At 35.0% G+C, this 12,359-nt stretch overlaps 1 protein-coding gene across 2 annotated transcripts in view; it reads right to left on the minus strand.

Moving 5' to 3' along the window:
• LOC126819639 (regulation of nuclear pre-mRNA domain-containing protein 2) overlaps positions 1-12,359 on the minus strand; it is an 89,794-nt gene that overhangs the window by 50,996 nt on the left and 26,439 nt on the right. For both annotated transcript variants that reach the window (XM_050547778.2, XM_050547779.2), the window contains exon 3: positions 6,087-6,187. In XM_050547778.2, the coding sequence (XP_050403735.1) occupies positions 6,087-6,187 (101 nt within the window). The remainder of the gene's footprint in view (positions 1-6,086; positions 6,188-12,359) is intronic.

The raw sequence follows: 12,359 nt of genomic DNA on the forward strand, positions 1-12,359 counted from the left end.
CGTGACTCCCGAAGCAGACAAATAGGAAACACTACAGTGATCCAATGGGACTGCAATTCAACTGGGGTGATGTTAGCTGCGATGTTTATCAATTTATCTGTAAACGCAAGTGACAAAAGAGCGTATAATACCAACATCCAAACTCTCATTTTAACCACAACTGAACATAATATCAAGGCCGTATAGATTGAACTTTCAAATTGACTGACATGTGGCATCGCTCAACAGCGGCCTCCCTTCGTACACTCTATCATTTAGCCTCGATCTAACTTATGACGTCAACGTAACGGTTAATAATCTCCGCATTGGGCGTCATTTTTGATTTAATCAATCAGTTAAATCCTATTTAAATCCAAGCTGTAGCCGAGCCATCCGTGGGTCTACAGAGTTGATTTTGGGCTTGTTGTTTAAATAAAGATCTAATTTATAATTTCTATAACATCTGAAGCCTAAATTAAGACTTGCAATAATCAGATTTAGCTCTTGCATAATGTATGTTTAACTGAATATGTGTATTAGATTATAGATGGTAAGCACAGTTTCTTTTCTTTTTCCATCAAATCTGAATGATACCCGGTCCCTAGTGCCTTAAGCTATAAGGAATACATATCCAAGTTCCAAGCTGATCCATTCAGAATTGCGGCCTGTATACAAAAGTTAGGTTGCCAGGCAACGAAACATACGCCCACAGCAGCTATATCGTCCGGGCAGTCAACAAGAGTTGTCGCATATTTTTACTTTTTTCAGTAATGAAAATCAGATTAAGAGTAACAACTCATTAATTAATTATCAGAAAACCATTAGAATTTGTTTGGTTTTAATAAAGTTCTGCCCCATGCTAACGTTTAGTTTACGAAACTTTTAACATCATGGATTTAGCTGTTCAAGTCATAAAGATTCATTGAAAATCAATATACTTGTTCATCTCATGGCCTCAAACACTGTGTATAAATTTAAAGTCAATCGGATATTAACTTTAGCCTCCAGAGCGTCCACAAGATTTTTCAAAGTGATCAAGGGCCATACTCTGGCAGTAATTATCGGAAATCGCTCAAAATCAATAGGATTCCTCTTCTCATGACCTTAAACATTGTGTATAAATTTAAAGTCAATCGGATATTAACTTTGACCTCTAGAGCGTCCACAAGATTTTTTGAAGTGATCAAGGGCCATAACTCTGGCAGTAATTATCGAAAATCTCATGACCTTAGTTGATTAGTTGATTTAACTACTTAATCTGCCTTGATTGACTGACTTAATCCTTTGTCGGACAATTCATCAATCTAATCTTAAACAGAAGTCATTGCTTTCCTTTTGTCGGACTATTCATCAATTCAATAAGAATGATTATAAACCTCGTGGTTTCTCATTTGTCGGGCATCTTAATCGCATTGATGTGAGCTGACATCATCTATAATAAACTAATCATAGATGTCACATATCGTAAATGGACAGTCATTTTGTCTACGATATCTTTTACGTCTTTTAAGAATCCATATAGAAATTCTCATCCACAGTGGCACTTTCCCTTGATCTCGAGCGCGGCACGAATATTGCTTAGCATATTATTAGGCAGTGCTTACTATGAAGCCATGTGATGAGTCACGTAGGCTATTAGTCTCTATTATCCAGAAAAATATTCTACGAATATGTTGAAGACTAGGAGTTTCTGGGTGACCGAGACTAGTACGCACCCAGCAAGATAACAAAAAGGGGAGGGGCTACCAATAGCTATATGAGCAGAAATTCTTACGTATTTGTAGGCGTCAATCATTCTGCTGTGTTGCCTATGATGCCTGTCACTCTGTTGTGACTATCAAAGAGTGTTATTCGCTGAAGTTAACTATGCCTGTTTACAAGTGATTTAACTATTTCGGAAGTTCTGCATTCATTTGCTGCCGTATAAACAAAGACATGTAATTCTAAATGAATATTATGGTTGTGAATTTGATGCCGAAGCAGGATCGGCAAGCTTTCATTCAACATATCACGAAAATGCTTAATTTTGTAGGACATTTACTGACATAAATTTGAATGCCGTACGGGAATTAAGTGTGAAAAATAGCGAGGTCACCAATTTTTATTACGTACAGGATTTGAATATTTTGTTGACATGTGATTTTTAATTGTGGTATGAATTGAATACTGTACGGGAATTAAATATGAAAAATAGCGAGGTTCACCTATTTTTAATACGTACAGGATTTGAATATTTTGACATGTGACTTTTAATTGTGGTACGAATTCGTCTGCTTAAATAACGATAAGAGTTATGCCCCTTTATTTTCGGTAAAATGTCCGACAAGTAAAATTTTGAAATCCCATCACTGTTAACCCTTAACCGGTCATTGTCGACTATAGTCACCACAACGTTATACAGCTAAGTGGTCACAGTCGACTAAAATCGACCACAGCAAGAACCTTTTTTATAAGCCTTATTTGAGTATAGTTTCATATTTAATTGATATGGCCACGCATGCGTGTCAGACAGGCTTGTCAAGGGCATTGAGAAAAACATGTCTTTGTTCAACGTTTTTTGACGAAAAACGTAATTTAACGGTGTCGGGAACGTTATCAGCTTATTTTGTGTACGTACGGCATTTTCTGATACTGGCAATTGTTGAAAAATGCTAATATTTTAGATCATCGACTTATGAAAAGCGAACGTTTCATGGAATAAACGAAGACAGTAATTAATTTATTCTAGAATATTACTCGAACTTCAAGATGGTACGTGAATTAAATATGGAAGATTTTCAAAAGGTGTACCTGTCGTTATTTTTCTGGTAATAACATACATTAAAATACGACATTCTTCACAACAAATTACCAAGAATTATTTTTGTTGAAGTCTAGTTATATTAAAGGGAATGGAGCTTATAATTAACCCATATCTTACGAGACCTCAATTGACCCAATTCTGGCCGGTTTGTTTCAAAATAGATTTAGAACCCTGATGCTTACCCATCTCAAACATATTGAAACAGAATGTAGTTTGAGATTATTTTGGGTATAATTCGTGATGTCATCATATCGTGATACGTATCGCGTAGTCGTATCGTCACTACGTATCGTATCGAAAATGAACTGTATCGACACAGCCCTAATTCACCCAAAAACAATATCATAATCCTACGGAAGTTTTATTTTAAAGCAATTTCAAGTATGGTTGTCACGTGACAATTGTGCCGTACGTGTGTCTTATCAACTGACGAATGAATACAAAATTTTGCCAAGTTATGTACAGTAATTAATTTATTCTGGAATATTACTCGAACTTCAAGATGGTAAGTGAATTAAATATGGAAAATTTTCAAAAGGTGTACCTGTCGTTATTTTTGTGGTAATAACATACATTAAAATATGACATTCTCCACAACAAATTACCAAGAATTATTTTTGTTGAAGTCTAGTTATATTAAAGGGAATGGAGCTTATAATTAACCCATATCTTACGAGACCTCAATTGACCCAATTCTGGCCGGTTTGTTTCAAAATGGATTAAGAACCCTGATGCTTACCCATCTCAAACATATTGAAACAGAATGTAGTTTGAGATTATTTTGGGCATAATTCGTGATGTAATCAGATCGCGATACGTATCACGTATCGGGTTGTCGTATCGTCAATACGTATCGTATCAAAAATGAACTGTATCGACACAGCCCTAATTCACCCAAAAACAATAGGGATCATCCTTAGGTAAGGATGTAAACAGTCACTCGGTTAATCGGTCACGGTTCGGTTGCACTGTTGAAGCGGTTCAAAAAATTACTAATCTGTATTCGTTTTCATATGATACCTGACCTTCAAACCCAGGAATGATAGCCACAACATCGTTTTCTTTCACTTAGACCTCATAAATATTTCAAATAGCAATTGTCATTTGTAATAAGTCTCGGGAAGTTGACGTCTTCAAATTCCCCTCAAAGTTTTGACATTTGTATATGTTATTTATAGCACTCACTGCCAAGCATTAATTAGCCTCCACTGATTGACAAATTAATTGTTTTACAGTATTAACCTCATCACTCCACAAAGTCTCAAAATGAAACAAGTATGATGTGATGAAATAATATTAAAATAGAGAGGATATCATAGTAAAATTGTTTATATTATCACTCAAGTGCGCGTGATGCTGTGGGGTCAAAGTTGACATATGGGCAGGGCTGTCGGTAATTTTTCACAGGTGATTAATCAAAAAGTCCAATTTTGCCAAATTTGATTAGCAAATTTAAAAATTGATTAGCAGTTTTTCAGTTTGAACATAAAACACCTAAATAACAAGATATTACTTTAGTTCATAACAAATATGATTAGATTCCATTCTTACTATTCTTAGATTTTTTTAGCACTGCCACAAGTACATGTACTTGTGACAGTTTGTGAATGTGATGTAGACATTTAGTTAGGTCTTATGTCTGAAGCCAATTCTTAACAGTGACTTCCGAAGCCCCAATCATTTTAATTGTTATTTTTTGTTATGTTAGAAATCTTCGTTAGAAAACAATTTCGTCTGCTTTTTATCGTGTATTGCTACTTTTGTTAAATCGGGCACACTTCGATTAACTAGACACACGCGATATTTTATGGGAATTTTTACTTTGATTTATCATTTTACAATACGTTAACATATATTTATTTTTTTATATTTTATTTACAATACGTGGGGGATACACTGGATTTATTTCTTTCAAAATGAATATGATATAATTACTTGATGTCTCGCAACGTGAGTGGTACTACCTGATTCCCTATTTCCGGTTTAATAGTCCTTATTCATATAGTTATGTCCCTGTATTATATAGTACCGTATAATGAATTGTGTCTGGGTAGTTCGAGTAGAAAATGTCACTCGGAGAATTCAGTTTTGTTTATAAAATTTTATTCAACATTTTATACACGTTGAAAGTGTTGAAAAAGCCTTCTAGTCTTCAAATGCGGATTATCGTTGTGTCAATATCCAAAATGACAGGCATATTAATGATTCGCAGTTACTGCGAATCAAAAACTTTAGAGTTTAATTTTTGATTAGCAACGGACAAAATATGTATTGCAAATTGCGCTGCGATACTGGTTGTCGGCAGCCCTGCATATGGGTCACTGGTACCACAGGATACAGCATGGCTTGTGATAGAAAAATGTGTAGTAAATTCTTTGGAATTAGCTGATGCTGAATAATCAAACTTATTTTGTATTTAAAAATCCAATGGTATGATTTCAAATATTGATTTCATAACTTATCTTATGAAGTATGAGCGAAGCTTTTTTTTTTAAAAAAATCAACATGATTTCAATTCAACTGGTCTATACATCATTACGTGACCGGTCAGTGCGCAAGATGGAGAAATGAAACATCAAGAATGAATGGAATTTGTACTGACTGTTAACTTAAAAGTTGTAATAGGCCTACTAATAATTTAGTCTTATTTTGGTGCAACAAATATTTTTGATAGGAAATTTTAATGGGTTAACCGGTTACGGTTGAGTTTTTAACGACCAGTTAACTGGTTAAAAATTTTTTGAACCGTTACATCCTTATTAGGATATAAGGAATAGGTATGCAAAGTTTCAAAAAGATCTGTTAAGAATTGTGGCCTGTAGGCGAAACACAGACACGCTCAAAAATTGGGCGTGGCTCTGTTCCAGGGGGTCGGGCATGCACCAAAAATTATAAAGGTTGTCCGTAGGGCTTAAGGAATAAGAATGAAAAGTTTTCAAGACAAATGATTAAGAATGGCAGCCTGTAGGTGACACACATAAAGAAAATGGGCATAAAGAATAAGTATGCAAAGTTTTAAGATCAGATAAGTTAAGAAATGCGGCCTGTAGACGATAAACAAATAAATACAATAGGCGTGGCTCTGCCCCTGGGAGTCAGGCATGCACCAAAAACAATAGGACTCATACTTAGGGTATAAGGAATAATAATGTAAAGTTTCAAGATGATCAGTTTAGAATTGCGGCCTGTAGGCGAACCACAGACACACATACACACAGACAGGGGCGACATCAATATACGTCCTCATTATGAATGTGGATGTATAAAAATTTAAGAACGATTCTTAAGACAAACAATGACTTACCAAGTACCGATTTTAATTGTGTTATAAATGATGGTTTATAAACATTTCGTTCTTCCCAAATATTTAGTATTCTTAGCACCTTTGGCTTAATAGAAGCCTCTCTGTAATTACAAAATAGAATAAAAAAACATAAAACCATTACATAAGCAATAATATCAAGCACATAATATATATATCTCCAGAAATATTAGCACAACTGTAAAGCTGCACTACTTTGTTTCACGGTAAATGATAAAAAGATAAAAGGTATGCCAACACAAACTGAATTCAACACTTTAACATTTTAAAGTACTTTTCGTCTGTCTTGGGACTATTCATAAATAATGTCATTGTATAAAGATGGACAGTATAGTATATTTATACATATTTACATAGTAACACTGTGGTTTTAATTGGCTATAGTTACCATTGTCATGGTTACATAATATATAGGTAACTAATAGAAAGCATGTACACAGGTGTGTTAATTTGTGGTATATGGGTTCAATTTAGGAACAATGAGTGGAAGATAATCATGAGATAGATTTAAGAAAATTAATGAAGTTAATGGCCAATAAAAACACAACACAATTTATATGGAATACAATCACTGGTTTATACACATATAGCACAATGTTTAGACAAGTATTCTCTTTTTGTTATCAAGTACAAATGATAAATTAGCAAACTAAAAGGTAATATTTATAGTCCTATAAAAAGAAGCCATAAGACTTATGTTGTTACAAACCCAGAGAAAATGATACTGAAATTTCAGTGAATTTCAGTGAAATTTGAAAATTTTGCCCAATCTCACTGAAATGACCAAATTTCACTGAAATCTCACCAAAATTTCACTGAAATAAAAATATATTTTGGTCTATTACTGAAATTTCACTGAAATAAACAAAAATTTTGGTCTATTACTGAAATTTCACTGAAATAAAATATATTCCTCTTCAATAATCAGCTTTTAAATTGTTATCATGCAAAACTAACAACAGCTAAAAGGTTTAAAATGTACATTTAATTCTTACCTTAGTGATTAGTTCAGTTGGAAACCTAAGTTTTAACACATAAACAACTAATAGGGTAATTGATAGGGGGTTAACATATGATCAAAGTGTGAGGAGTCACATGAAGCTAATTAAACAATTAATGTACACAATTGGTGAAGCCCTCTAAGGTAAGAATTAAATGTACATTTTAAACCTTTTAGCTGTTGTTAGTTTTGCATGATAACAATTTAAAAGCTGATTATTGTAGAGGAATATATTGGGGTTAACACAATTATTGGTTATATAAGTAATATAACTATAAGTGGTAATCACTACTTAAGATAATTACAAAATTACTGTATGCAACTAGTAAAATCCTATTCATCAAGATAAATAAACATGTAATAATTGAGATATAGAAGGACTGAAAGAATTGTAATTGAGATATAAGAATAATTGAAAGGTTAAATTTAACTGTATTGTGAAGAATAAAAATTATTATCATTTCTCCATCTTTATCAGTTCATCGTAGGCCCTTGGAATGTATAATCCTGTATCTCTGTTTAATTATGGGCTGTGACGTTTGATTTGGATGGCTTCTATGATTTTCCTCGGTTTCTCCTGGTGTTTGTGGACGGCTAGGGTTTAGATGTTTTTCCATTTGGTTTGTGGCCCAGGTTCTTGGTGATGTGTTCTGCTATTGCGGATACATTGGTTTTGCCTCTAGACTTGTGTTCTGCAATTCGTTTGTCTAGTGGTCTTTTCGTTTCTCCAATGTATGATCTGTCGAAGGAACATCAACTTTGTAGACTATTCATTTGGGTTGAATTGGATTGGTCGGTAGTAGTTTCCCATTTGCCTTGAGTTATCTGTTTTAAGGTGGTAAATGTTGTTCCAATATTCACTGTCTTCAACATTCTGCTAACTTGGTAAGATAGTTTACCATAGAAGGGCAATATCACTCGAATGTCTGGTTTTCCAGGTTTTGGGTTATCTTTATTGTCGGTATGGTTCAGAGTAGTTTTAATAATACGGTTGACAAACTTTAGAGGGTAGTTGTTGAGGGTACAACATTACTGTGAGAGGTGGTCAAGTTCTGCACTGAGGTAATCTGGTTCACATATATTGCGGGCTCTTCGGACTAAGCAGGAAACTGCGGATGCTTTAACATTGGTGGAATGTGTGGAGTTGATGTATTGGTCCGTGTGGGTAGGTTTACGGTACACACTGGTATTGTTGGCATTGTTACCTCTATGGACATGAACATCTAGGAAGGGGAGCGATTGGTCGACCTCTCTCTCCATAGAGAACTTAATCCTTGGGTGCTGGTTGTTGAGGTGGTCAAGAAACACTGCTGGATCCAGAGGTTGCAGTGGATCAATTTCGAGTTGCGTAAAAATATGCAGACATTCCAAAATTGCATTTTTGCCCTCTAAATCTGCGTGACTTAGAGCCTCTCAAAATACTCAATATAGAAGCATGTAAAGTTGTTTTGTGAACAGCCCTATTGTAAGCATCCTTATTACATTGATAGGATGACGTTTTTTTGTCTAATGACGACTGGAGGTTAACGGCATATCTATGGTTGACGGCACAGTCATTTCAATCTTTCACTTCGACAGGACGTAAAGAGAAAACTATCGCTATGAAAGCCAACATTTGATTGGCTGAATGATAACAGTATATCGTGTTCTAGCCAATCCCAAGTCTTGTATGAAATGCGCTTTATTGCTTTCAATAGGATAGCTACATAGGCTTACTGCCATGAACTTATGAATGAAATCAGAGGAAATATAAAAAAAACTACGAAGACTACATGCAGTAGAGGTGTGTAAATGCCGGGTAAAGCACATAAATTGTACAAACTACGACATAGAATAATCTAATTATTCTCATGTCGGGGAAATTTTCTGCGTGTAAATTATGCAGCGAGCGTCAATATTTGCGTTTATTTTTTAAAAAATGCTTGAAATATGCAGTTTTGCGTGACTGCGACCTATGGCTGGATCACCTTTTTCCTCCAGGATGACGAAGGTATCGTCGACCTTACGAAAATAACAAGTAGCTGTTATTGGAAATGATTCCAGGGAACGTTCTTCGAATTGTGTTAAATAGATTTCTGAGATGAGTGGTGATAAGGGACTTCCCATTGGTAGGCCATGGATCTGTTCATTAGTTTCGTCTCCCGTGGTGAAGAAGGTGGAGTTAATGCACATACTGACTATATTTTCTGTTGACAAATTGGTATCCAACGATTCTTCAAGTTTGTTGATTCGTGATCTTAGGGCTTCCATGGCTTCATCCCGTGGCACATTGGTGAATAAGTCAACGATGTCATACGATACAATTTTGCTTGGGTCACTTATATTTTTAATCTTTTCGCAAAACATGGTGGAATCTGTAATGAATGAGGACACGGCCTTGTCTAACGAAGAGAGAAGCTTGCTGAGATGCTGGGAAACATTGTAGAAAACAAGAGTGGCACAGGCATATGGTGGTCATCAGAGTTGGTAAAATTGTTTTTTGGTGATCTGCTCTACTCCTCATATTTCTTATAGTTTACTGTTTAGTTACTTTTCTAGTTTGTTGGTAGTATCCTTTGTTATTCACCTGTACATGTAGGTGGAAGCATCTTGGAGTAGATTGTTAACGGTGGAGTGGTAATCGTTGGTGTCCATAATCACTGTTGATTTCCCTTAGTCAACAGGTATTGAACGGTCTTTTTTAAGGTCTTGTATGGCTCTTCGTTCTTCTTTGTTGATGTTGTTCTGTTTTTGCTGGTTTTCGATTTGGTAATTAAGTTGGCGATTTGGTGTCGCAGAAATTCTACTTTCCCCCAGGTGCAAGTTGCCGTAGACCCGACTCAACATTGGCAATGAAGTCGTCATGGTTTCTGGGTTGCATTGATGGTACAAACTTGAGGCCCTTCGAGAGTATATTTATCTGGTCATCACTAAGTTGTTTGCTGCTGAGGTTCACTAAGGTCTTGGTTAGGAAGTCATTCTTGGAGTATATGTTCTTCCTGAGGTTATTGGTGGTCATTTTACTTTCTTTTAGATGTTCAAATCTTCTCATCTTTAGCAAGATTTGCGGAGCTGTTAATGGTATGAAGAGACTGTTAATCTTTTCCTGTGAATTCATTCTCTAGCTTCTGGTGTAATTGGTAAATCTCGGGAAATAATCGTTGTTTGGTATTTCTGTGGTGCTGTATGCGTTCACGGACCAGAAGTTTACTTGCTTTGTGTAGTATCCTGTTCGCAGCATTAGAGTGCACAGGTGGCTTAAGCTGAAATCCCTCAACTATTACACGTTTTAAAGAATAGGATTTTACTAGTTGCATACAATAACCACGACAACTTCATTGCCAATGTTGAGTCGGGTCTACTGTTCCTGCAACAGATCATACATCGGATTGCAGAACACAAGTCTACAGGCAAAACCAATGTAGCTGCAATAGCAGAACACATCACCAAGAACCAGGGCCACAAACCAGACTGGAACAACGTCTAAACCCTAGCCGTCCACAAACACCAGAAGAAAAAGAGGAAAATCATAGAAGCCATCCAATTCAAACTTCACAGCCCAGAATTAAACAGAGATACAGGATTATACATTCCAAGGGCCTACAATGAACTGATAAAGATGGAGAAATGATAATAGTTATTTATTCTTCACAATACAGTTAAATTTAACCTTTCAATTATTCTTATTTATTAATCTTGATGAATAGGATTTTACTAGTTGCATACAGCAATTTTGTAATTAACTTAGTGAATACCACTAATCTATAACCAATAATTATGTTAACCCCAAAATATTCCTCTATAATAATCAGCTTATAAATTGTTATCATGCAAAACTAACAACAGCTAAAAGGTTTAAAAGGTACATTTAATTCTTACCTTAGAGTGCTTCACCAATTGTGTACATTAATTGTTTAATTAGCTTCATGTGACTCCTCACACTTTGATCATATGTTAACCCCCTATCAATTACCCTATTAGTTGTTTATGTGTTAAAAGTTAGGTTTCCAACTGAACTAATCACTTTGTATTGTAACAACATAAGTCTTATGGCTTCTTTTTATAGGACTATAAATATTACCTTTTAATTTGCTAATTTATCATTGGTACTTGATAACAATAAGAGAATACTTGTCTAAAGATTGTGCTATGTGTATAAACCAGTGATTGTATTCCATATAAATTTTGTGCTGTTTTTAATGTGCTCAATCAATAAATGCCACTCAAGGACTATATTAATGGCGAATTGTTACTTATTGACTATTAAGCCGAGGAATGTATTTTTTAATAAAATGGTTTTCTATTAATTTCCTTTTCGTGGTGTCATCGACTTTCATTTTATAAAAAGTGAAAATTTGGAATTTTACTTGTACATGTAGGTTTTGTGCACATCTATTTTCAATATTACAATCCCATCGATGGTTGCATACTCTATCCCGTAGATGCATGCCTGTCTCCCCTATGTATTAGACACCCATTACAAGTCAAGACATATATGAGATTTTTTGTGTCATAATTCATATTGTCGTTGACACTAAACGTCAACTTATGAAAATTATATTTGTTATTTGGTGTAATATGGTAGCAACATTTACATTGAAGATCCGGGAATTTAGATACATAAAAACTGGTCCTTGGGATAGATGAATTGAAATTTGCTTTGGTTAGTAGGCGTTTCAGATTAGGTGGCTGTCTTTGTGATTTAATGAATTAAACATTATCAAATTTCGTTCTGAGGTTGTCGTTTGATGTCATGAGTGCTCTCGTACATTGTTTTAAAGAAGTTGGGATGTTGGGGGTTATGAGTAGCGACAAAGGTAATGATATTATCCGAACTGTCTTTTGCTTTTGTAGTCCTCAATGTTTGGATATCAATTGCTAAAGCCTTATTTATCCCAACTTCTATTAGCTCACCTAATCTGACAACCTGGAGGTCTTCATCTATCACAGTGGTGCATATTTTTCTAGCTAAAGAAAAGGGTATATAATTTTTGGTATGGCGTAGGTGACAAGATTTATAGGAAAGATAGTTTTTGGTATCTGTTTCTTTAGAATACATATCCGTTATAAGGAGTTCTCCCCTTCGTTTCACTAGAACAGCCAAGAATGCGATTTGCAGATCGTTCGTTTCAATTGTGAATTTGTTGCAAATCTGCAATGTTGCCAATTCGTTCCTTCCAAATACAGAATATATCGTCTTGGAATTGTTTCAACTGATTTTCTAAATATAATCTGTAATCCACGCCATGTTCAATTTCTACAATTGAGTATAGTTT

This window comes from Patella vulgata, chromosome 4, assembly GCF_932274485.2.
Source record: "Patella vulgata chromosome 4, xgPatVulg1.2, whole genome shotgun sequence".
In the NCBI taxonomy this organism is placed as follows: Eukaryota; Metazoa; Mollusca; class Gastropoda; family Patellidae; genus Patella; species Patella vulgata.